The sequence below is a fragment of the Triticum urartu genome, chromosome 3A, assembly GCF_056163025.1.
Source record: "Triticum urartu cultivar PI428250 chromosome 3A, HENAU_Tu73, whole genome shotgun sequence".
NCBI classification, from domain to species: domain Eukaryota; kingdom Viridiplantae; phylum Streptophyta; class Magnoliopsida; order Poales; family Poaceae; genus Triticum; species Triticum urartu.
In genome coordinates this window covers 568,639,580-568,665,453 of record NC_141875.1, presented here as the reverse complement: position 1 = coordinate 568,665,453, position 25,874 = coordinate 568,639,580, and the positions used below count along the sequence as shown (strand labels likewise).

The following is a 25,874-nucleotide window of genomic DNA, read 5'->3' as shown; positions in this document are numbered from 1 at the left end:
ACGTTGTGACGTTTGATAGCATACAAGGTATTCCTCCGGTATTCGGGAGTTGTATGATCTCATAGTCGAAGGAACATGTATTTGACATTAAGAAAGCAGTAGCAATAAACTGAACGATCATATGCTAAGCTAACGGATGGGTCTTGTCCATCACATCATTCTCCTAATGATGTGACCCCGTTATGAAATGACAACACATGTCCATGGTTAGGAAACCTTAACCATCTTTGATCAACGAGCTAGTCTAGTAGAGGCTCACTAGCGACACGGTATTTGTTTATGTATTCACACATGTATTTAAGTTTCCGATCAATACAATTCTAGCATGAATAATAAATCTTTGAATAAAATTATATATAAAATAACAACTTTATTATTGCCTCCAGGGCATATTTCCTTCACCATCATGGCAGGCAACGCCTTGCTCCATCGCGAACTAGGCCTCCCAGTTGAGGGAGTCCTACACGTAGGTTGGGAGACGTCGTTGCTCTGGCGTAAGGAGCGCACGACACCGGCACACCTTCTCTATGTGCGCCCACGGCGACCGTGACACTGCCGACACGGGGATGCGGTGCGGGTCCAGATGCCAACCGTGGGGCAGGTCGACAACCGAGTACGGCAGTGTCTGGCGGTACTGCTAGTGCCAGCGTGCTTGGTGCATCGGGATGTACAACCTCTCCCGTGGCCCGCCGCGTGAAGGAGTTGGCAACAACAACGAAGAAGGCGCGCGGGACAAGCTGGCGCCGGGGGTGAGCTTTCCCTTGTTCTTGCCGAAGAACCCCATGGCGAGCTAGGGTTTTGTGGTCGCCGGCGAGGAAGCACGTGTGGCCAGATGTGGACGGAGGAGAAGTGGATGAGGTCGCCCCCGCACTTGCATTTAAAAACGACGATGCACCGGATGCTTCCACACGTTGTCATACGCGCCCAAGTTAGGTGGCCGCATTTATTACGACCGTATGCGGTGATTGTGTGGCCAATTTGTGGCCCTGCAATGGACACCAAACGGATGCGTGCCTCATGTCCGTGTGGACGTAAACCTGGCTCAAATTTGGGCCAGAAATGCATCACTGAGCGGACGTTGTTTGGGTTGGGTCGGCGCGTTGGGCCCGGTGTACAGATCATTTGGGTCACATCACGGAGAGCCGGCGCGGAGGTGGAAGACGGGAATGTATCCGGTGCACCCGCACTTGTGGTGCTGCTGATGCACCGGATGCCATAGAACATTTTAAAAAATCTAAAAAAAAATCTAGCACATTAACACAACATCAATGTATGGTGTCATAAAGTTTTGTATCAAAATTTAAAACATTTTTTAAGATACAAAAATGACAAATTTGACATCAGTGTGATAATGGACAAAATCTAAAGCCAAAGTTATTGTACATACTATTCATCATTGGATTTGTCACTTTTGTGTTTTGAGTTGTGTTTCGAGTTTTGACTTGAAATTTTGTGGCAACCTGTATTGATATTATGTGCATGTGCTAAAAAAATTCCAGATTTTTTTATAAATAATTTAAAAGCGCAACGTGATTTAGGTGCATAGTAGCACCACAGACTCCGGTGCACCATATTTTCCCCGTGGAAGACGGAGCGGAGCAGAGACGAACCCCTCCAAAGCGCACGCCCACACGCACGGGGCACGGCCGTCCGCGCCGCCGGCCGCGTCCGCCTCCCCGCCGGACCCAGGTTCGTCCGCATTTCCCCTCCCTCGCGCTCGTCGAAACCCCTGCCCTAACACACCAACGGCCGCAAATCCAAACGCGCTCTTAATTCGAAGCCATGGGTTTCTGCGATCTAGCATCACGAGTTCAGAGCAGCTTCGATTCCATTAGCCATTGCTTTATTTAACGTTACACAGACGAATTCACCGTCGACGTTGGTTGATCTGGTCTGAAGCCAATCGGGCATTCGAGCCATGGCCTTCAAATTTGGGCGGATTGCAAGTTCCAACGACTGATTAGGAAAAAAAATGTCCATAAAATGTCCACCGAGTAGGCAAAGAGCGTGCGGGGAGCTTAGTGCCGAGTTCCACGGTGGGACCGGGATGGTTCTTCCGATATGATGCTGCTGCTGCTGCTCGATCCGGTCACAACCACCGCACCGCCGTATGGGCCTCCGGTGGCTTGCCCTGCGTGCTCGAACTCCGTGACAGACGAGCCGGATGAGCTCAGCCCCTCATTGTGGAGCATCGTCTCGATTTCCTTCACCACCGAGCTCATCGTGGGCCGTTTTGAAGCCGACTCCTCCACGCACTCCATGGCCAGCTGCACGAACCTTCTGAACCCGGCGGACTTGGCGGCGTCGTGGATGGCCGGGTCGATGATGCCCTGCAAGCCGTAGTAGTCGTGCTCGTTGGGATCTATGGCAATCCTGAACTCCCGGACGATGTATCTGCCCTTTGTTATGGGCAGCCTGGCGCTTAGTAGCTCAAGCATGACGACGCCGAAGCTGTAGACGTCGCTCTTCTCTGATAGCTGCTGCGTCATGTAGTACTCGGGGTCCAGATAGCCCTACGAAATGAAATGTAGCCGTCAAGCATAAGAGTAACCAATGAAATCTGTACACAAATTGGCAGACAATGGTAAGCAGAGCATTTACAAGTGTTCCCTTGACTTGAGTAGAAACGTGTCCCTTTTCGGTATCCGCAACTAGCTTCGACAGACCAAAATCAGCAACCTTTGCTTTAAGATTGTCATCCAAAAGGATATTTGTGGACTTGATATCTCTGTGGATAATAGGTGGGTCAGCAAGTTCGTGAAGATACGCTAGTCCTCTAGCTGAGCCAAGAGCAATCCTGAGCCTCTTCTTCCAGTCCAGGTAAATTCCCCTTGCTGAGTCAAAATTGCAAGTTGTGAAGGAGAAGAAACACAAAATGTACTTACTTTTAGGCTTATGAACTATCTCTGTATACATACCTTGCAAGTTCTCTCGCAATGTACCATTAGAAACATATTCATACACCAGCATCTGCTCCCCTTGTTCATAGCAAAATCCTATCAGGCTTACTAGGTTCCTGTGATGAACCCTGGACAGCAGTTCAATCTCATTCTTGAACTCCACCGCACCTTGCTTTGATCCATACTCCGCTCTTTTTATTGCAACACCTGTTCCATCTTCAATCGTTCCCTTGTAAACCTTTCACATGAGGTAAACCGTTAGATTAGTTGTATGTCAATCTTCTTGGAAGAATGTTAATCAATAACTATGTAGTTATTTACCTTTCCGTAGCCTCCTGATCCTATTTCATGATTTTCTGAGAAATTGTTGGTGCAGTTCTTCAGTTCATCAAAAGAGAAGAACCTGGCTCCTTTGAGCTGTGGAGCACCTCCACTATCTTTTTGAGCAACTCCCCATGAAGCTTAAATTTAGATGCAAATGGAGTAAAATCAGTAAAGTTTCAGCAATCTTCAAAAGTTTGTCAGTTTTCCCTTTATCACTGCTGTGAGTATCTGTTAGCTAAGCGCTTGCTGTCAAAACCATTAGTATGAACGGTTGTAAGCTTGGACACCTAACAGTGGGGTTGCAAGAAAAAAAGGGCCCAGTTGTTATTGCTTTGTTGTGTTATAATGTGCTATGTATCTACTTAGTTATCTGCAATCTTTGTCAATTCTAGTAATATATAGTGTCATGTCTCGGCAGAATCGACAGCTGCATAGTTGGAATTGCAATTCACATTCTTTGGAGCCTTACCGAATGGATTTGCTCGTCCTGATGATTGTTCTGGCCTTCTCTTTTTCAGTATAGCAAATGTCGCCCCGGACATTAGGGCAAGCAGAAGAAAACTGCAGCCTACTGCAGTTCCAGCTATAGCACGTTTGCTCATTTGAGATTTCCCACTGCCAGCACCACCTGAGATAGGAAGTACCAGTGAATTTCTTATGTAAACATGGACATAATTTACATTTTTGATGTTGGATACCTGAAAATGAGACATATGTATCTCCAATGAAGTAATAAGGTCCAAAAATATTTGGTGGCTTATAAGTTTGGTTGCTAAAAGCAAAGCCAATCCTTATCAGTTCTGACGTAGCAAAAGATGTCCCTGTTGATGGAAAGAGGCTCACTTGGACTTGGAGGTAGTCATCACTGCTGAAATAGACATCAGAAAGGAAAACTGCACCAGGGCGCAGTCCCAGCTCTTTCCAGAGACTAGTTTCTAGTTGCTGAAAAGTCGTTCTGTCACTCGGGTCAGCGAACAATGGCGCTCTGAAGATCATCTTGCCCATGTAAGGATAGGCACAACTGCAAGTTGCAGGGTCTAGACTTTGATCACCGGAACATGTGGTTGAACCACATTGGGTTATATCGGTGCTGTATGATATCAGGCCCTCTTGCTGAAGGCTGCAAAAGAAGCGGCTCGAGGAATCTGAATCCAAGCACACAGGATTCCCCACAAGTCTGCAAATAGGTGAAAAGGCAATGCTAGTGAATTAATGGAATACAGAGGGAGTGTTTAGATCTTGGTTCTAGAATATGCAGGTACTGCTCACACAAGGGTCTTGTTGTAGCTTGGTGTTATGTTGACTGCAAATATGCGATTGTTAAGGAGATTCACAATCTTCAGTTGTTGGGTGATGTTGCCAGTCATCTCTAGTGTTTCATTCAGTGCGTTGTTGCTTAGTATACTGTCTGATCAGAGAAAAAGAGGAAAACGTGAGAAATTTATATGTTCACGATAATTCATTTCTGTTACATGTCGCCAGAAAATTACACTCGCTGCAGATTGGATAGGGTGAAGAGCCTTTTGGGAACTGGGCCGGAGAGTCCTCCAGATTCTATTGCTCTGCATATTAAGGTGTCAAGGTAACAAATTGTGATTGAGGGAGAAACATATTACTGACTAATGACTACCGTGAGGGAACATCAGATGATCAGTAGTGCACAGTATTAATTTACTCACACTGAAGTAAGAGACTGTAAAGTTGAGAACCAGTTCGGTGCTACTGATGGATCGAACGAATTGTTGCTTAAGTCCCTGGGTGTGCAGATAAAATTGATCAGAACAGTGTACATCATAGAAGTTTGCAGAAAACAATGCAGACGTTTCTTACACCACGTTTAGTTTGCTCAGGCTACTGAGATCTGGTATTGTCCCATTCAGCTGGTTGTTTGCTAAATTGCTGCAGAAAAAGAATTACACCACATGAGATAAATATATTATTCTTTTTGGTTACGGGTTATCACAATTCATGCTACTTACAGGAGATTTAGGTTGTCTAGCTTGCTGATGTTGGCTGGAACTTCTCCTGTGAAATTGTTCCTGTCTAATCGGCTATGGAAGATGCAAAGGGGTTCAACAATAGCAACTAGAATATGTTAGAAGAAAGACATTGCCCATATACGTACATGATTTTGAGGGTTGCGATGCCACCAAGCTCAGGCGGGATAGGACCAGACAATTGATTGTGGTCAAATAATCTGAGGAAGTTCAACAAAGTAGTCAGTGTAACATGTGTAGTGCTACTAAAAATGAAAATTGGTACTTCCTTACATGTGCTCGAGGATCATGCTAGAGTTGAAGAGGCCAGCAAGACTACCACTTAACTGATTCTTGTTAAAATGGCTGTTGATTTATTGGAGATAAGCATCAGTATGGTATGAAAAACAAAGCGACTTAAATTTCAGTTACAAAAAGTGACTTAACACTTCATATTGATCATGCATTCTTGATTCAGGCTGAAGGAATAAATGTTAGAGGGACTTACAAATGTTTGGTGTGTGTAAGTAGGTCAAGTCCTGGAGAACCACCTGAGGAAATTGGAATAGGTCCAGAAAGCTGGTTATCTGCCAGGTCTAGCCAAAAGAGGTTTGAGAGTAAACCAAACGATGGAGGAATTCCGCCTGTGAAGTTGTTTGAATTCAGCGCCCTACAGAGAAATTATTGCAGAGAAAATTCATCTCATTAGTACAACGAAAGTAGCAGCAGAGCTTAATAATAATGTGAGTATGAGTAAGGCTTTGTATGTTCTAATAGTTCTTACAAGAACAAGAGCTGCGGCAAGTTTCCTAACTCTTGGATGCCTCCTGTGAAGCTGCAGCCAGCCAAGATCCTGAGAAGTACAATGCAGTAGGGTAGGCCAGGGATTGATGTATCCCAAATATGCAAGATAAGGATTTGCTAATGGTCATGTAGGCATACAGTGTTTTAAGCTTCTTGAGATTCCCGATAGCATCAGGCAGTGGGCCACCAATTCCAATGTTGTAGGAGAGATCCCTGCAAGCACCCTAAAGTATGAGCAAAAACAGTATATTATATTTTATCGAGGTAAATTAGCCAGTTCTTTTTTCTAAACTTTTGCTACTTATGTAACGTCAGGTTTTTGTTTTATCAGTATAGCTCATATCTTCTCTGTTAAAATGTTATAAGCTCTGCAACTTTACCATCTGGAAACAAAGAATTCATGTTCATCAGTTAATGTTTTCTTTAAGCAGTCAAAGTTTCCAGAATCTTCTGATATATACATATACTCCAACATTTGAAGCAGAAAATGTAGTCTTACTATGATGATTAATAAACTTGAATGATTTTAAGGGTACGTAACTCACAGGTAAACAAGCTCACTGAGTTGGCCTATGCTGTTGCTTAATGTGCCTTGAGCGTCAATAATGCCTGAAAGCCTCCTGGAAACAGGGATGCCAAATTTAACTGGATGATAGGTGAAATTGAAACATCATTAGTTAGTACTCACAGTGACGTCACCCGCTCCTTGTCGCACATAACCCCGTCCCATGGTGTACCACATGGATCATTTGATGCTTTCCAGTTTGATGGGAAGTCCTGCCATCCACTGATGAAAGACTGGAGCGCAGCCACTGACAATGCGTATTGATGTTATTATTCAGGAATTTACAGACCACTGACTTAAGTTATATTATCTGCATGGTGCCATATCTTCCTTTTATTGTCAGTTGCTCTGCATCATGCTAATGTTATGCAGATAAATAAGAAAATTTGTGAACTTGGAGAATATGAAAGGAGATGATATTGAATGAACTATTTGATATGGTGTTTATGATAGTACAATTGCATTATGCACTTGAATTCCATCTCTATTTTGTAGATAGAACAAAATTATTTTTCATACTAGTATGGCAGATAGAAAACATTTCATCTAAATACTTGTGTGGCTTGTCACCTTCAATATGATCAAGCTACATCTTTGCAATGAAAGTAATCTAAGAAGAGAAAGGCACAGGAATTAGATTTATCATAGTTACCATCTTGAGGATCTGTATCACAGAGTCGCACAGGTATACTGGCCAACAGCATCAACAGCAGCAGAAACTTTCTCAATGTCTCCATTCTCAGAGCCTATGGGGATTACCTATGGGGATCACAATTTAGAAACACTCAGAGTGGCAACAAACTGCAAAGCTGGTTGTGAAAGCTTCTTTGCAAGAACCCAAATGGAGGAGCATTCTAAGATGAACGCCAAAGCCTTGCTCTTTGGAAGGACATTTTCTCAAGAATAGGTCGTCCGAATTTGTACCTGTTTGCGTATTCTGCATGATACTTGGACCAGCTGCGGGTTTTGTTGCCAAAAGGGAGAGATGGTCTCGAGGTGATCGAAAGGCAAGTAAAACAACCAAGTTGCATAAGGATTACTGACTGTTCCGTGGGTGTTATTTCTTGACCTTTTCTAGACGGGCTGAGGACCTTCACGGGTCTAGGCTTTTCTTTGATCTTTGGTGGCTTGATACAGGTAACAGCTTTCATCCAACCAACCTGTTTCCTTTAAACGATGAAGTCGGGATGCTCTTTGGAGTTGGGACAACTGTTCCTTGGCTTTTTTCGGTTGAAATTAACGTCGCTGTGATGAAGTGATTCTTATATTCCGATATATACTTTCTTGTTGAGTAGCTAATAATATTATATCCCTTTGGTACAACATATGTTGGTGGGGGCTGAAACAACAATGCCAAGGATTTGGAAGCTCTGATAGTGACAAAGTCATTGGTTTGTTCTTCCATTATTTGTGCAAAGGTACTTCCCCGTTTTGCCCCTTTTAATTTAAATTTATTCAGGGTAAAATATCTGTGTTTTTATCATTTGGCATACATGTCTTTGATGTGCCATTTTGCCAAATGAGTGCAGATGCGACATTATACGTAGGGACTAGAGTTATTGACTGATGTTCCAATAAGAAAAGTGCAGTGAAGGTGCATGGTAATCGAGGCAGTATTATCTTTGTGACTGGTTATGCAATCATAAGAAAGATGCTTCAATGTACACGGTCACAATGCATCTTCTAATTTTGTTTTTCATCAATATAGTTGACTAAATTGTTTTTCTCACTAATACTGTATTATATCTGCAGACCACCCGCCAATGCCAACCACTTTACGACCTCACTCCAACAGGACCTTAGACTTCACAGTTATTCATTAACCTCAACGGCCAATCAGAGGCTATTAGTTTACTAAAAAAAGTGGCCATTAATGGTTAAATATATGTTGTGAAATGGCATTTTGTCGTTTTGAAAAAAAAAACTGTTGAGATTGCATCCGCTAATTACTCAAATCAGAAATCGGGTGAACGATTCAAGTCAGTGAAGGATGTTTATAGGCTTGATGATGGATTGGAACTGTATGCTGGAGATGCACAATGTTCTTCCTTTTAGCAGATACTCCCTCTTTAAAGAAATATAAGAGCATTTAGATCACTAAAGTAGTGATCACTATAGTGATCTAAACGCTCTTATACAGAGGGAGTATCATTCATTTTAATTTTAGGTTATCGATAGAAAAATAACAGGTCATGAATGTTATGATATTATCGATAGATCATTCTCTTTGTCATATCTTAAGAAAGCAATTTGCAAGTGCCTGCTTATAACATATTCCACCTCGGTTATATCAACAGATAGGAAAATGAATATTGTACGATAAATGTCTTGTGTCCTATTCATTTGGACCATGCACCAAAAACAATGAGTAGAGATAAGCAAGAACCAATACATAGTTCCTACTTTGGTTCAACAGCTGAGTATGAATATACACTATTGTAATCAAAAGCACTGCTGCTGCTGCTGTCATCTTTCATAGGAGAGTGTTCCTCTTGGCCTCTACCTGTTGCATCTCCAGAATGTTCAGTTGACAAAGATGCTGAATTTAACAACGGCCCCCCTTCATTCTGTAAAATGGTCTCAAGTTCCTTGACCACATCATTCATTGTCGGGCGGTCAGCAGCAGATTCTTCTACACATTCCATAGCCAATTGCACGAATCTCCTGAAGCCAACTAATTTAGCTGAATCCCTGATTGCTGGATCAATTAGGCTCTTCAAGCCATAGTACTCTTGATCATACTGGTCTATTGCGGTCCTGATCTCACGCACAATGTACTTACCCTTCTCTATGGGCTGCCTAGAAGTTAATAGCTCTAGCATGACAACTCCGAAGCTATAGACATCACTCTTCTCGGAGAGCTGTTGAGTCATGTAGTACTCAGGATCCAAATAACCCTAGTATTTCGATATAAAAGATAAATTAGCAAGAAATCTTGTTTTCCCAAAAGAAACGATGCACTTATAATTCTCAGAATCACTTACCAATGTTCCCTTCACTTGGGTAGAAACATGTCCCTTTTGCGTGTCAGACACTAGCTTCGAAAGACCAAAGTCAGCTACCTTTGCAGTTAGACTTTCGTCCAAAAGTATATTGGTTGATTTTATATCTCTGTGAATAATTGGTGGATCAGCAAGTTCATGAAGGTATGCCAGGCCTTTAGCAGACCCAATTGCGATCTTAAGTCGCTTCATCCAATCCAACTGTATCCCTCCTTTACCTGAAGATTAGCAGTGGTTAAATCGTATGTCCTTGTTTAGGAGATAGTTGTAAAGATGAAGAGAGTATACCCATCAAGTTGTCCCTGAGTGTCCCATTGGAAATATACTCATAAACCAACATCTGCTCCCCTTGTTCATAGCAGAAACCTACTAAGCTCACTAGGTTCTTGTGATGCACTCTGGACAGGAGTTCAATCTCATTCTTGAACTCAGCTGCACCTTGCATGGATCCTTGCTGTGCGCGTTTTATTGCAGCTATTTGTCCATTCGCAATCTTTCCTTTGTAAACCTTTAAACATATAAATATGACATTAGATGCTTTTTGGGGGGGCATCATGACATTAGATGCTTCTGTAAACTTTTACTTATGTCTAGATATGTGAGCAAAGAAATCAGTTACCTTTCCATATCCTCCAGATCCTATCTCATGAGTTTCTGAGAAATTATTGGTGCATTTCTTCAGCTCCTCAAATACAAAATATCTTGCTCCTTTCAATTGTGGTACGTCTCCGTTATCTTTACCACCTGCTCCCCATGATGCTGTGGTATCAAAATATTAACAAGATCAAGCAAACATGTTATGACACTTTTAAATGCTTATGATTATCTTGCTTTTTTTTCTGCCATGTGTAGAGAACCAAAAATTACTAGCTTATTCAAGCTGGACATTTATTTATGGATGCGGCAAAATAAATGATTACCAAATGGATTAGTAGTCCGCTGTACTGCCTCCTTGGCTATTTTCTTCTGCCGTAGAGCATATATTGCTACCAGAACAAGACCGACAATAAGGACAAAGCCAGCAATTGCTATTCCAATTATTACACCTTTGCGCATTGAGGATTTTTTCCCGCTTGGGACTGAAATGGACAAGTTACATAAGACTTGGAGACATATCAAATAAAAGAGAATATAATTCTATGCAGTGTGCATACTTGCAAAGTATGGGATTGCTGTGAAGTAATATGGTCCAAATTGAGTTGGAGCTTTATAAATTTGGTTGGCCAAAGCAGAACTGATTCTTATAACTTCTGAGCGATTGAAGCCCATTTCACTGTCTGGAAAAAACTTCAATCTGAATCTTAGAGGAGTTCCTGGGCTGAAGTCAACATTGGAAAGTGCAACTGATCTTGGAGCTAGGCTAAGGTTCTGTATAAGCGTCAATTCCAATTGTTGGAATAACTCGGGGCTTGTCATGTCAGAGAAGGCAGGTGCTTGGAAGGTCATCGCACCCTCGAAGGGGGTAGTGCAAGCGCAGTTCTGTGAAGTCTCTGGATTTGGTAACTGACCAATAGGGCAAGAAATAGCACCGCAGGGGCCTAGGCTAGTAGAGTATGGATCTTGCTGCCTTTCCTTGAGTTTGCAGAAACTGATATTGGCTGAGCATGCAGGATTCCCTGTTAGTCTGGATGAGAACAGAAAAGATGGGTGAGGCACATGCCACATAGTTGTACAGTATACCGTATGGGGTGATACTTACATTAGGCTGCCAGTGTAGCTTGGGTCAACTGTAATAATATCGATGATTTGATTATTTGTCAAATTAACAACCCGCAGTTTTGAGTTGATACCAGTCATAGTCAGTGAGATTCCAAGGGCATTCTCAGCTAGTGATCTGCATTAAAATACCAGTTACAACATCAGAAGACATAAAATTGTTGGTACATTAAGGTTTAATTAGACGTCAAGTAAGGGTCTATTTGCAGCTAAAACAATGCAAATTAAATGTAAATAAAGCACGTGAGGTCTTGAGGAAATTACATTCTCTGCATCTGTGGGAGGCTGAAAAGAGCATTGGGTACTGTCCCAGTAAGACGGATACCAGCCATGAATCTGTAATTATCCAACCAGAGAAAAAACGTTATTCAGAATCATCTAGCTTATTCACGGGGGTGGATTTTGTACACTCAAGAGCCATTGCAAATACTATATCAGTCATGGATACAGCCTCAAGATCTTTTCACACATTGCAAGAGTGTGCATAGACCTGAAGGTTCTATTTATGGCTGATATAGTTTGTGCACTCACCCTTCAGTATACCACTATACCTAGGCCTTTTCCCTTACTAAACCCATTTAATGTTCACTTCGCTAATCCTCCTACAACTCACAAGGTGTTCAGGGCCGTCGACGTCGAAAGCCATCCTGGTGCTCCTGAGCTTGCAAAACTATTGTAGCTCATGTCCCTGTCCGGGGAGAAAATTGTGTTGAGACAACAGACGAATCATTAAACTTAAGCATTGATATCTTTTGTGTCTTACACATAAGTGAGATTAGTTGCATTTGTGAGGTCTGGCACCGACCCGTTCAGTTGGTTACTTGCTAGGCTCCTGGAATAACCAAAGAAATATTTGCTACATCATTTGGAAGGAAGAAGAAACATTAGTTGTTCCTTGTTGATAGCTACTTACAGTTCCATCAGGCTAGTCAGGTTACCGATACTATCAGGTACCACACCATTGAATTTGTTATGGTCTAGTCGGCTGAAATATGCACAGTCGACAAAAGAAAAGTCAATAAAACTGTGCAAAAGGGAGTGCGAGACAAATGAGGATTTTTTATCAGGTATGTACATAATTTGAAGTGTTTCGACAAGCCCAAGAGATGGGGGGATTGGTCCAGTAAGGCTATTGTTGCCAAATAGCCTGACAATGATTAGCAAAACAAGTTAGATGACATGAGTGAACAGAGAACATTAGCAAGTGCAGATGAATATACTGCTTACACATGTATGAGGGTCATATTGGCATGGAAAAGCCTTCTGTCCATTGGGCCTGTCAACTGGTTCTCGCTAAAATGGCTATTGATTTGGATGGATGGATGAGCCGATATGAAAAAATTAGCACATTTAAGCTATAATTATTCTTTCCATCCTAGAATGGGTACAACATTTTAGTACTTACAAATGCTTTGCGGCGACAAGTTTATCCAACCCTGGGTCTGAACCTCTCGAAACTGGGATTTGTCCTGACAATTGATTGGCCGACAAGTCCAACCAAGAGAGACTTGTGAGAAGGCCAAGTTCTGGGGGTATTCTGCCAGTGAATTGATTCATATTTAGGGCCCTGTATGAGAGTAAATTGAGTTGTATCATCTCGCGAATCAACTAATGTCAATAAAGATCTGCGTTGAAATTTCAGTGAACTCTTACAGGAATGTGAGCTGTCTTAAGTTGCCTATCTCTTGTGGGATGTTACCAGTAAAGCTGCATCCTAGCAAATTCCTGAAAGAAAAAACACACGCGATATGTCAGCTTTTCCCCTGTCTTTTCTTTTGCTCCTCTCCACCTAACCCAAAGAAGAAGAATGTTCTTGTATGGTTGCTGTTCTTACAGAATGGTGAGCTGCTTCAGATTTCCAATATTTGGGGTAAGTGGACCTCCAAGACTTGGATTGTTAGACAGATCCCTGCATGTAGTTCATATCAGTAGTCTAAAACATATAATGGTTTATATCTGTAGATAATTTTGTAGGCTGTAGCTCCCGTTCCTGGATTCTTATCTGTTACCGCATGTTTTTGTTGAGAAAAAACTGAAGCTTTTATTACTGTATGAAGTTATTTTGAAATTGAGGAAGCAATGACTTACAGATACGTCAAAGCGGAGAGTTGATCTATGGCATTGCTTAATGTACCTGCAACATTCATGCTCGATAATCTCCTGCAATTACCAGGTTTCAGCGGATTTTTTCTTGATAAAAGAAGTAAAAAATGATGACTGATAAGTTGAGTTCTAACATTTCTGTCACTCTCCCGCTGGAACAGGAAATTCCATCCCAGGGTTTGCAGGGATCGGATCCTGTCCAGCTTTGCGGCTGATTCCGCCAATTCTTCATCAGTGCTTGAAGTGCGGCAACTGTACGTTTATCAAGCGAACATTAGAGAGGCATTTAATACCAACAACTCCAGTAATTCAATCTCACTCCTATCATGGATCATATTAGACACTAATCTTAATCGTATGAGAGTAGATGCAAGTATCATCATAGAGCATGCAGGATAAGTATTAATCCAAGAAAGGAGGCCTTCTTTGAATTCTCAGTTGTACTGGCGGGAATGAAACATTATTTCAGTTTAACCTTTTGTCGTGGGACCTATTTCTCCATACATTAGCACGAATTCTAAATTTGTTTGATTTGATCTGCTGTGTACCTGATCCATTATAGTTCTATTTGTGCTACCTAGTGCCACAAATTGAATATGATGGTAAAAATGGCTTAAGAGCTACTCCCTCCGTTCCAAATTACTCGTCGCAGAAATGGATGTATCTAGAACTAAAATACATCTAGATACATCCATACCTACGACAAGTAATTCGGAACGGAGGGAGTAACTATTAACGCCACCGAATTGGAAAGCAGAACCATAATCTTGATGCTACATACTACCGTGATGCTGATTTTTTTTCTCTGTCGGAATTCATTATAAGGAATAAATCATCTTCATCTTATGGTACAGGCTGAACTAATCTGGCTCGCCTTCTTCACAGGCCAATGGCTGCTCAGTGAGCAACTTGTTCTTAAAAGTAGGCAACTTTCTTCCTATTAACCCAATATAAAAAACGAAGGACTGTGGCTTACCATCTTGGGGGTTCGTCTGGCTGGAGCCTGACTGAAGGCACAGCAAGAGCAAGAACAGAAGTAGCACCCACTGCATCATCGCTCCGCCGTGCCGTTCCGGCCTCCACAGCAGATCAAGGTAATGTCAAACCAGAAACAATCTCGATGGTTGTTCTTGCGGGACAAGTCTACCCAATTGGCAAGTCCATGGAGGAGCTATCAGGTACCAAACGGCGCGCCCTCCTTCCTGCGGTTAGTAACAAAGACAGGCAAAGCAAACAGCCATTCAAACAAAACCATCACATATATAGCTTGCTTCAGAGGATTTCTTATCGGGCATTGCCTGTCGGACTGCTTACCAGGTCCAAGGAACAGATATGCAGGTAGTAAAACGCATGCACAAAAGGTTGTTGGTGGCCTTATAAGACTTATAAACGAGTCGTAGCAAGAGCTCTCGGTTGAACTGATCAAAAGATGAGATGGATGAAGCAAACGTTTGTGTATTGCATTTGAGTAGTGGGGGCAGGTGCTTCTTGCCTATCCGTGTGCGGCCTTATCTGCGCGGCACCTTATGTTATGCATTGCTCTTGCTCGGCATTGGCCCAGTCGTTAACTGTGCAGGTAGCTGGGTATCACTCTTGGCTTGGGTAGCTGGGTACTGCTGGGTTTTGTACGTTTTTCCGTCCATATCGTTGTGTTTTTAGTTAACATGTCGATAAATTTTGTGATTAGAAAACACGTAGATACGGCAATAAGTTGGATTATGCGTGCTTGGCCACATGTCAGACACTGGATGTGCTGCTCGGCTGTTGTACTTAACAATTCCGTTTCTCCTTGTGCAGGTGAATCTCAGGTTGGGTCTCAAGCTGCCTGCCACTGCTGATGTTGATACGGCATCAGGGCATGTTTTGATGAATTATGCCAACGACTGCGCCCATGGTTGGTCAGTAAACCCTGTTTGACATGGTCACCATCTATTAGTTTATGTTTGTCCGTTCTCTCGAATCCGAGACAGTAGTCAGTTTAAATATAATTTTGTGTCTTTTTTTCCCAAATGATTAAATGTTTCTGTAGCTCTCTGCAGGGCACTGCGGTCTTCATGGGACCTTGGATGGTCTGGCGTGACATGTACCATGAAGTATGCGGTGCCCTACCACGAGCCAAACTAATGGGAAAAAATGGGCCAGGACGGCGAAGCTTTGGATCTACACGGCCAGCATCTTTACCTTGTCGTCGTTGCTGAGAGCCGACGCGTGATGTCGAGGCAGGAAACTCCATGGGATGTATTGGAGAACAGAGACGAGGTTGCGCGCGGAAAGATCCCTGCGCGTGTGGCCAAACCGGACGGCCGGCAGGCCAATGATTGATTGATTGATTTCTCCAGGTAAACGCTCCGCCTTTTTTCCTAAACTAGAAAAAAAATACACAGTTAAGCGGGCGACTGCAGTTCGTTTGGGTGATGCGAGGCAAGAGCCAAGAGGGCTCGAACCTGAAGCCACTTGGTGGCATGCATGGTGCCAATACGTACGGCAGCGCACACGTATCGTGGCCTGCATCGTAACCCCGTTAAGCTGAATGGAGTGAGTCCACCTTTGGCCCAGCGCGCACACGCTTTGTAATCTTGTCAATCGGTACCAAGTATGATGTATGAAATGTTCTCGGGCGCGAAGGTATCAAAGCATAAAAACGGGTGCCGTTTACTTCTTCCCGCGGCGATTGATAATTGTTCTTTTTGGGGTGTAGAACAACTTACCATGGGGCTGGCCGGCTGGGTGAACGCATGAACTCTCTACGATGACAAGTGCTCCCTTCGTAAACTAATATACTAAAAACGTTTAGATCACTATTACTAAAACAGTGATCTACACGTTCTTATATTAGTCTACAGAAGGAGTATGACCGATCAATCCCATCAGTCGTAGAGCTTATCAATATTTTATAATAAATAAATAAACAGATAAGTAGTCATGAAAGCGGCCAGTATTGGGCTGGTTCTAGTGTTGGTACGCAAATACGGTCGACATCCGCACTACAGACTGACGCGCCTGCTGTGAGCCGTTGATGACCGATGGATGCATATTATTTGTTGCGAGGAGCAGGTGCAGGGCATGAGACCGTGACTGCATGCCAATTGGCGCACGCGGAGATGCGGAGCCGCGGGCGCCGGGGTCAAACGCTTGAGCGGTCTGGAATATCGTATATGTAGGCACGTACGTGTGCATAATCTACTCTGGAATCTGAACCCGTCAGCCAGGTAAGAAGAGGAGCGTGCGGGTCCCGACCCTGACTGATGCTTTCTGTTCGCTCGGCTCCACGTGTACAACGTAACTGCGTTGAGAAAACTTGATACACTCCATCCTTTGCATAAATATATACAGTGGGCGCGCATTAGTTTTCTCAAAAGCCAAGCTTCATAACTTTGACCAGGATTTTATAGTGAAAAGAATGTATGTCCGCAATACCAAATGTGAGCCATATATAAGTATATTTTATTATGAATTTATTTTTATTTATTTGGTATTCTAGATGCTGATATATTTTTTCTATAAACTTGATCAAAGTTTGAATTTGGAAAAATCAGGTGAATTAAAGCCATTTGTGTTTAGATTAAGGTGGTGTTTGGTTCTCTAGTTCTAGGACTTTTTCTAGTCCTAACTAAAAAGTCCCTAGTCCCTAAAAAGTCCCTTCCTGTTTGTTTTCAGAGACTAAAAAGTCCCTAGTCCTTTCCTAGAGGTTATTAAATGACCATGTTGCCCCTAATATATAGAAAAATAACAATCAAACAACACCATGGGGTGGCGGGCCAATGGGTGCATGGAAGGGCATTGTTGAAAAAGTCCCAAAAAGTCTCAAAAAACTCTCCTTGAGAGTCTTCTTCATTTAGTCCCAAATGCCTAGTTAAGTCCTTCCCGTTTGGTAAAAAAAGTCTCTAAGAGGGATTTTTTCTAGTTCCTACACAAAAAAGTCCCTGGAAACAAACACCCCCTAATTGTCTCTGCTCGAAATGATATGCATAAACTCTTCGGAAAAGGGTTAACAAATTCATTTAACAGCAAGTTGTTCATGTTTTCCAACAGTGTGAAAATTTCCATGGAGAAGCGACATATGTTATAATCTAGGCAAACAAATAAAACATGTTCTGTAAAAATACTATTACAACCCATATTTTGTTTATTTTGCCTAGATCACAGCACGCCATTTTTGCGCTAAACTTTGCACACCATAAACTTTGCACGCCATTTATTTGTATTTATTTGGCATTCTAGATGTTGACATATTTTTTCTATAAACTTGATCAAAGTTTACAAAGTTTGAATTTGAAAACAATTAGGTGAATTAAAGTCATTTATGTCTAGATTAATTGTCTCTGCTCGAAACGACATGCATAAACTCCTCGGAAAAGGGTTAACAGTCATTTAACAACATACATATTCATGTTTCTAGCCGTGTGACAATTTCCATGAAGAAACGACATATGTTATAATCTAGGCAAACAAATAATAAAAATTGCTATAAAAATACTATTACAGCACATATCTTGTTTATTTTGCCCAGATCACAACATGCCATTGTTTCGCTAAACTTTGCACACCATAAACATGTTTGTGTTCACTGTTCATCTGATAGCATGTGATCCCGGGCTCCATTTTCATCGTGCACGCCCCCGAGTCACTCTGTTGATCGTGTTAAGCCCAAATTCCAAAATTAATCAGGATGGGCCACAAAAATAGCTTCAAGCCCGTCTAAACGAGATGGCCCAAAAGGAATCAGCCTTGCAAGAATGGCGGAACTAGTGATGAAACCGTCTGCCTAGAAAACTAGTGCCTCAACAAGAAAAAAAAACTACCCCTTAAAAAAACTAAAAAAGACTAGTGCCAACTCAATAAAAAGGATGAAATCGCAAAGAAGAATGGCGATTGAACCCGAATCAGTCAGGAGGCAATTGCACGATCATCATCATCATCATCAGAAATGACAATGCCGTTGCTCTATTGATTGATGATTGATTAAACGGCGACTGGACGTATTACTCACCGGAGTCCGTGGACGTCAATGATAAAGGAATTATTAATGCGAGATCTTGTACCAGTACGGCTGCTCTGCTGTACTGGTACAGCACTAATTGCTATGCGGGATCGATCTAATCCGTTGTACGGCCCGGATTCAATGCGCGATACCCAAACCATGTGTTCGCCACACGATCCATGAGTGGTTTGGTATAGTAATAACGGAGCGGGAGCAGCAACGATAGGAAAGCAAAGGTTAAAGCACACTTGTGTATTTCTTTGGCTCTGTCTAGGGCAGTATTGCACATCTAAATGGTACAATCAAATCAATGATGTGTTAAGCGGCCAGAAAGATGTCTCTCCTTCCAAGAAAAAGGCGGCTAGGATTTCTGCCCCGTCGGCAGCGCCACCGATCCATCCCGTCTCCTATGGCCTTAGGGCCATGGATGTGTGGTGGATCCCGTCTCTTACCGGCGGGAGGCTTCGTTTTTAGATGCTTCTTCAAGTTTTGTTAGTGTTTGTGTCGTGCTCGTGAAGATGAAATAAAGTTCTTCCTGCCTAGCCTCGTCATGGTGGTGCGTGTAGCATCGTCGGAGGGCGTGTGAAGATGTGTCTTTGACGGATCTCGCGGGATTCGGTCGGTGGTTGTCTTTGATGGATCTATTCGTATCCGGTCTTTGTTCGTGTGTCTTCAGTTGGATCCTTTTGATTTACGCTTTTTTTAATCGGCGGCGGTTGCTGTTCTGGTGTGTTTGTCCCATAGAGCCTTAACACGACGATTTCCCGACTGTCTACTACAACAAGTTGTGCCTGGCTCCGGCGAAAGAGGGGCGATGAAGGCAGCGTGTGTTCGGCTATCTTCAGTGCATATAGTTGTCGCTAGATGGTCTACGGATACAGATGTATTTTATTATTATTTATGATGTTTGTTGTACTGCCATGATTAAAGATGAAAATGTCAAAAAGTTTATTAAAAAGAGAAATTGACTCAATCAACCGTAAAAATAAAAATAAAAATTCACGCGAATCTTGAGCAAAATGATTTAGACGCGTAGTATTTAGGGTACAGCTAGATGTGTTTTCGCAAAACCGTATTTCTTTCCAATCGATCCTAAAGCACGCTTGTCAAACATTATGATGCCATTTGTTGACGAGCAACTGACTTGTTGTCCTGGCCTCCAAATTCTTCCACATTTTAAACCTACCTCCTGCATTTCTTTATGTCCGCACCGCACGTGCTGCCTCCGGGAGACAGCGCGGATCTAGCCAATACTGCTCCATAGTTCTGAACTACCATGGTCGCACTTGGCCTCATGTTTCTTGGTGTACAATCACAATACATTGTTGGCACAGGTCAATCATACCGCTACTCCGGCGGTTGAGCAGTTCACCGGACCGGCGTCCGGCGCGACACGCTCCCGCTCCGCGCGGAAAGCAACGGGGCGCGAATAAAGGTGGCCGGTCGAGTCGATCCGGGCATCCGGCCCCTAGCTACTGCTGCTTGAAGCGAGGTCAAGTAAGCGGCTTTACGGGAGCCACCGAAAGCGCGAAATTATGGCGGCATGGCATGGCATGCACCGCCGCTGCACGCTGCACAGCTTAACCACTCCGAGACCCTAGAGGCCGAAGTGGGATGGTGCTCACAAAATAACTGCTTGTAGAGCATTTACAGCCGGATATGTTAAATATGGTTCCTCAAACGCCTTCAAACACGTATGAAGGTGTCCACGCGCAACATCTCAAATTTCATTTGTTGTATCCGAATATCTCATACTAGATTATTAAATCCATATAAAGACATGCAAACAAAATATCCTACATACTACTTCCTCCTTTTTGGTTTATATGGCTTATCTCAACTTTTTTGTTTTTCCAATTTATAGGGCTCATCTCCATCTTATTTTTAGTTTCCGAGACACATTAAATCTTTGCATGTAAGAAATAAAAAGAAACACACCAATGCATGTAATGTTTGTACTTACTTTCTCCGTCACAGTTTAGAAGGCACAGTTAAATTTGCGTGCGTTTTCATAATAGACAAGGTTTAGGGCGCATTGCATTTATTTCTAGTAGCTAATTAGTACTCCTATATACTATTTCTATATGCATGCATAGTGTGAATGCTATTTTTTAGCCCATCTCACAACCAATAGATAACCACCTAGGTCCCAGAGAATTTCCAAGCACGCCTTCTAAACCGTAACGGAGGGAGTATCTAGTGGCTAAGCAAGCATGCACTGCAATTAAGCTAATTTAATGCATGATTTTAATTGGGATAGTTTTGTAAAGTACGAGATACATTTCTCCACTCACAAAATGCCTTGATTGATGAGATTTTAGATTTGATTCTTAGGCTAGTCATAGTGGGAGTAACTTAGCAAGTAACATAGCGCATTCCGAGAAATTTTTGCTTATGTGGCATGTAGTTAATGAGAAGTGGTAACATAATATGTTACTGTAACATAGCGTTTTCCAAGACAAGATGAGTCTACATAGCGTTTTCCAAGACAAGATGAGTCTACACGCTAATTAATGAAGTCCTCTATGACACTACTACTATGTTACTTTGCACTATGAAGATAGTAACTTAGACTAGTGTCATATGCATGACACTAGTATAAGTTACTTCCCACTATGACCAGCCTTAGGCTAGTCATAGTGGGAGTAACTTAGCTAGTAACATAGCACACTTTAAGAAATTGTTGCTTATGTGGCAAGTAATTAATGAGAGGTGGTAACATAATATGTTAATGTAACATAGCGATTTTCAAGAAAAGATGAGTCTACAAGCTAATAAATGAAGCCATCTAAGATATTACTATTATGTTACTTTGCATTATGAAGGTAGTAACTTAGGCTAGTGTCATATACATGACACTAGTCTAAGTTACTCCCCACAATGACCAGCCTTATAAACCGGAAAAGAGAGAGTACATCGATCATCTAGCTACTCAGCGTTGAAGATATCGACGATCTCCATGCCCGACTCCGGCAGGGTTGACGACAGTGGCAGCTTTGACTCCTCTGGCGCCTCCGAAGCATGGGCAGAACACCGGAGCGGAAGAGGGAGATGATGGATGGGCTCGAACTCGCGCGGGTTGAGAGCGCCCGGCTGCAGATGCTCTTACTTCTCAGCGAGCTGAACTAGAGGCGATGCGGCTTCTTTTGAGATGCCACGGCCGCTGTCGCGCAAGTCCGGGCCGGAGTCTACCTGGTAGGCGCAGACAATTGCGTCCGGTCCCGAAAGTGAGGGGCGCTGCCGCTTTGGATCGACTTTGCCCTTTTCCGCTTTGTTACTTTTCTGCACGGCGCGTGCATGGTGGGTTCTGAAATCTGGTGTAAACGGACGTGGATGGATATATAGGTGGCGAGGAGCCGAGGAGTTCGGTACCGTATGATTTTTTTTTCGAAACCGATACCGTATGATTTTCGAGAGGCCGAAAAGGGAACAACGATATACTGTACGACCCAACTCGGAGGGAGAACGACGGCGATGCACTGCCGATGTCGACTGACGGACACGTACCACGCGATAACCGAAAGCCATGGAGATGTCATGTCATCAAGCCACTCTTCTTCCACGCCCTTTATGCCTGTACGTCTGGACTTCTAGTGGCTAGAGCATCATGGTTCGGACTTCAGAAACTCGATTTTTCTTCTTCTTGAGAGAAAGCAACATGGCTGCTTTCTACGGATACTGCAGCTCTAATGGCTGGCAGGTCGAAAGCGATGCATAATGGCTTGCACTGCATATACTATGTGGTGCTGGTTGGTGCTACTTCGTAACCACAAGGAACCGGTCGAGGGACTGGCTGCCGTACTCGGCAACATGGCTGCCTTTGTTTGCTGTCTTTTCCTTCAAGTTACTAACTCGCGTGTCTGCCTACAATCCCATTTCTTCTTGTCCAGAGAGCTACTCAACAGACAGGACCACTAGGGTTAATATGGCACGTACTACTTCCTCCGTAAACTAATATAAAAATGTTTATATCACTATTTTAATTATCTAAACGCTTTTATATCAATTTACTTACGGTGGGAGTACTAGTATTAAGGAACACGTGAGCGCAGGTAATTTGAAGACTGGAGTTACAACTTTACCAGCAGACTCTGAATATCTGAATGACACGACCGCATGTTGCGTCTCTTGTGCGTCGTCTTTGAGGCCCATCTACCCGGGCGGCGACGGCAGTTTGACGACGTCAGGCTACGCCGACGGGCTAACGGTGGCTGTCGGCATAGCCGTCGGCATAGCTATGCCGACGTCATCGATCCGCCGCGCCGCCACGTCATTGATCCGCGTCGTTCGCCGGTCCCGTGGGGTGGCATTTCTATGCTGACGGCTAGGCCGTCGGCATAGACCTGGCCCATGGTTTTTGCCACGTCATTGATCCCCGCCCTACGCCACGTCATCGATTCAGGGCTCTACCGTTCCGTGGCCGTAGCTATGCCGACGGCTTTGCCATAGGCATAGATTTTTAATGATATTTTTATATTTTTTATATTCTCTTTTTATTTTTTATTTTTTTCCAATACTAATTTCATTAACTTAAATGTACAGAAAACATATATCGATTGCCCCCCACACGGGCCTTCTTCCGTCGTGTCACGGAGAGGTTAGACGGGACGGGGTACCTGTGGGGGGTAGCAATGCCGCCAGGTGTTGCGTGTTGGAAATATGCCCTAGAGGCAATAATAAATTAGTTATTATTATATTTATTTGTTCATGGTAATCGTTTATTATCCATACTAGAATTGTATTGATAGGAAACTCAGATACATGTGTGGATACATAGACAACACCATGTCCCTAGTAAGCCTCTAGTTGACTAGCTTGTTGATCAATAGATGGTTACGGTTTCCTGACCATGGACATTGGATGTCATTGATAACGGGATCACATCATCAGGAGAATGATGTGATGGACAAAGACCCAATCCTAAGCTTAGCATAAGATCATGTAGTTCGTATGCTAAAGCTTTTCTAATGTCAAGTATCATTTCCTTAGACCATGAGATTGTGCAACTCCCGGATACCGTAGGAGTGCTTTGGATGTGCCAAACGTCACAACGTAACTGGGTGGCTATAAAGGTACACTACAGGTATCTCCGAAAGTGTCTGTTGGGTTGGCACGAATCGAGACTGGGATTTGTCACTCCATGTAAACGGAGAGGTATCTCTGGGCCCACTCGGTAGGACATCATCATAATGTGCACAATGTGATCAAGGAGTTGATCACGGGATGATGTGTTACGGAACGAGTAAAGAGACTTGCTGGTAACGAGATTGAACAAGGTATCGGGATACCGACGATCGAATCTCGGGAAAGTATCGTACCGCTAGACAAAGGGAATTGTATACGGGATTGATTAAGTCCTTGACATCGTGGTTCATCCGATGATATCATCGTGGAACATGTGGGAGCCAACATGGGTATCCAGATCCCGCTGTTGGTTATTGACTGGAGAGTCATCTCGGTCATGTCTGCATGTCTCCCGAACCCGTAGGGTCTACACACTTAAGGTTCGGTGACGCTAGGGTTATAGAGATATTAGTATGCGGTAACCCGAAAGTTGTTCGGAGTCCCGGATGAGATCCCGGACGTCACGAGGAGTTCCGGAATGGTCCGGAGGTAAAGAATTATATATAGGAAGTGCTATTTCGGCCATCGGGACAAGTTTCGAGGTCACCGGTATTGTACCGGGACCACCGGAAGGGTCCCGGGGGTCCACCAGGTGGGGCCACCTGCCCCGGGGGGCCACATGGGCTGTAGGGGGTGCGCCTTGGCCTATATGGGCCAAGGGCACCAGCCCCAAGAGGCCCATGCGCCAAGAGATGAGAGAAGGAAGAGTCCTAAAGGGGGAAGGCACCTCCGAGGTGCCTTGGGGAGGAGGGACTCCTCCCTGGCCGCACCCTTCCTTGGAGTAAGGGCCAAGGCTGCGCCCCCCCTCTCCCTTGGCCCTATATATAGTGGGGGGAAGGGAGGGCAACCATACCTAAGCCCTGACGCCTCCCTCTCCCTCCCATGACACATCTCCCTCCTCCCGCAGCGCTTGGCGAAGCCCTGTTGGAATCCCGCTACTTCCACCACCACGCCGTCGTGCTGCTGGATCTCCATCAACCTCTCCTTCCCCCTTGCTGGATCAAGAAGGAGGAGACGTCGCTGCTCCGTACGTGTGTTGAACGCGGAGGTGCCGTCCGTTCGGCGCTAGGATCATCGGTGATTTGAATCACGACGAGTACGACTCCATCAACCCCGTTCTCTTGAACGCTTCCGCGCGCGATCTACAAGGGTATGTAGATCCACTCCTCCCTCGTTGCTAGATGACTCCATAGATAGATCTTGGTGACACGTAGGAAAATTTTGAATTTATGCTACGTTCCCCAACATTGCGGTGGGCCCTCCTACGGTTGTGGAAACGTGGTGGCAGGCGCAGGCACGCGGCCCCCTCCCCCCTCACGGGCGTCGATGCCGCCGTGCCCCGGAGGGGGGAAACGGCCACGTCGGGCCGACGCAGAGGGAATCTTGGGGTGGGTTGTGCCGGGACTGTGTTGGGGGGTGTAGCTATGGCTGGGCTATGACAACAAGGTGAAAAGGTCCACCGGTCAAACTACATCTAGCGAAAGTCAAAGGGATAGACCCGGCGGTCGTCTGTGTCAGGGTTAGACGGGACGGGGTACCTGGGGGTAGCAATGCCGCCAGGTGTTGCGGTGGCCCTCCTACGGTTGTAGAAGCATGGTGGCAGGCGTAGGCACCCGGCACGCGACTTGTATGAGGTCCCGGCGCGACGCTCCGGTGGCATTGCTACCCTCCTAGGGCCCCCGTCCCGCCTAACCCTGCAGCGTTTGACCACGGGATCTACCCCTTGCACGGACGGGCTTTGAGCAGTGGACGTATCCACCCGGTTGTGTTAGGTCAGCCCATAGGAACACTTTGGAGTAACATCCGGGCCAGACCCACGGCAAGATCCCCTTCGTGTAGACCCGACGCGTCCGTTTCCCCCCCTCCAGGTGCCGGCGGCGGCGCCGTCCGTGAGGGGGGGGGGCACACCCCGGAGGCGCGTGCTGGGCGTTTGCACCCTCCACAACACTTCCAGACTTGTGAGAGGCCGCCTACGCAAGATTTGGCGGCATGCTAGCCCCCGGAGGCCGCCGGCCACAGTCGTAGACACGCGAAGAGCAACCCGCGTAAGAGGGTATTGTTCAGATACTTCTCCATCCCGAAAAATTATTAAAAATTACCATAAGTCCTACAACACATGTGCCCACGTCGTGTAAAAAACTCATGATTTTATCGCGCTCCGAGTATTTAATAATATTCACGCCGCATCGTTACCGCAGAACGTCTACTGCCGTGTCATCGCCATCCGTGAGGGGGGGCCACACCCCGGAGACGCGTGGGGCCTCTTTGGACATGCCACCACACCATCCCGCATGTATGAGGTCCCGGTGCGATGCTCCGGTGGCATTGCTACCCCCCTAGGGCCCCCGTCCCGCCTAATCGTGTAGCGTTTGACCATGG

The 25,874-nt window shown here is 44.4% G+C and overlaps 2 protein-coding genes and 1 long non-coding RNA gene across 25 annotated transcripts; 1 reads left to right on the top strand and 2 right to left on the bottom strand.

Annotated features, from left to right (window-relative positions):
- The first annotated feature begins 1,551 nt into the window (after window positions 1-1,551).
- Window positions 1,552-16,003, top strand: LOC147980557 (uncharacterized). 23 transcript variants are annotated; one of them, XR_015619427.1, is made up of 7 exons: window positions 1,552-1,689; window positions 2,742-2,820; window positions 3,743-7,706; window positions 7,928-7,987; window positions 14,276-14,568; window positions 15,188-15,288; window positions 15,420-16,003. It is a non-coding gene; the product is annotated as an uncharacterized LOC147980557 (long non-coding RNA). The 23 variants fall into 23 exon arrangements; XR_015619435.1 differs by lacking the exon at window positions 7,928-7,987 and having other exon boundaries at window positions 3,743-6,268; XR_015619431.1 differs by having other exon boundaries at window positions 3,743-7,987; window positions 14,276-14,484; window positions 15,188-15,284; window positions 15,430-16,003.
- LOC125546987 (leucine-rich repeat receptor protein kinase HPCA1-like) lies at window positions 1,710-7,306 on the bottom strand. Its single transcript, XM_048711050.2, has 19 exons — window positions 7,222-7,306; window positions 6,693-6,816; window positions 6,550-6,624; window positions 6,143-6,217; window positions 5,985-6,053; window positions 5,709-5,870; window positions 5,495-5,566; window positions 5,350-5,421; window positions 5,204-5,275; window positions 5,055-5,123; window positions 4,904-4,978; window positions 4,715-4,786; window positions 4,494-4,628; window positions 3,923-4,401; window positions 3,694-3,852; window positions 3,222-3,361; window positions 2,919-3,138; window positions 2,602-2,834; window positions 1,710-2,513 (listed from the first exon to the last, which is right to left on the bottom strand). Exons 1-19 carry the CDS (start codon window positions 7,304-7,306, stop codon window positions 2,019-2,021), a joined length of 2,883 nt encoding a protein of 960 aa, XP_048567007.2. The 3' UTR covers window positions 1,710-2,018.
- On the bottom strand, window positions 8,969-14,500 carry LOC125546986 (leucine-rich repeat receptor protein kinase HPCA1-like). Its single transcript, XM_087547737.1, has 19 exons — window positions 14,367-14,500; window positions 13,525-13,642; window positions 13,376-13,447; window positions 13,122-13,196; window positions 12,941-13,012; window positions 12,693-12,854; window positions 12,515-12,589; window positions 12,363-12,434; window positions 12,201-12,272; window positions 12,051-12,119; window positions 11,901-11,975; window positions 11,552-11,623; window positions 11,271-11,405; window positions 10,726-11,195; window positions 10,492-10,650; window positions 10,191-10,330; window positions 9,860-10,079; window positions 9,554-9,789; window positions 8,969-9,466 (listed from the first exon to the last, which is right to left on the bottom strand). The coding sequence occupies exons 1-19, from the start codon at window positions 14,443-14,445 to the stop codon at window positions 8,969-8,971; spliced, it is 2,871 nt and encodes a 956-aa protein (XP_087403863.1). The 5' UTR covers window positions 14,446-14,500.
- Window positions 16,004-25,874: the final 9,871 nt, after the last annotated feature.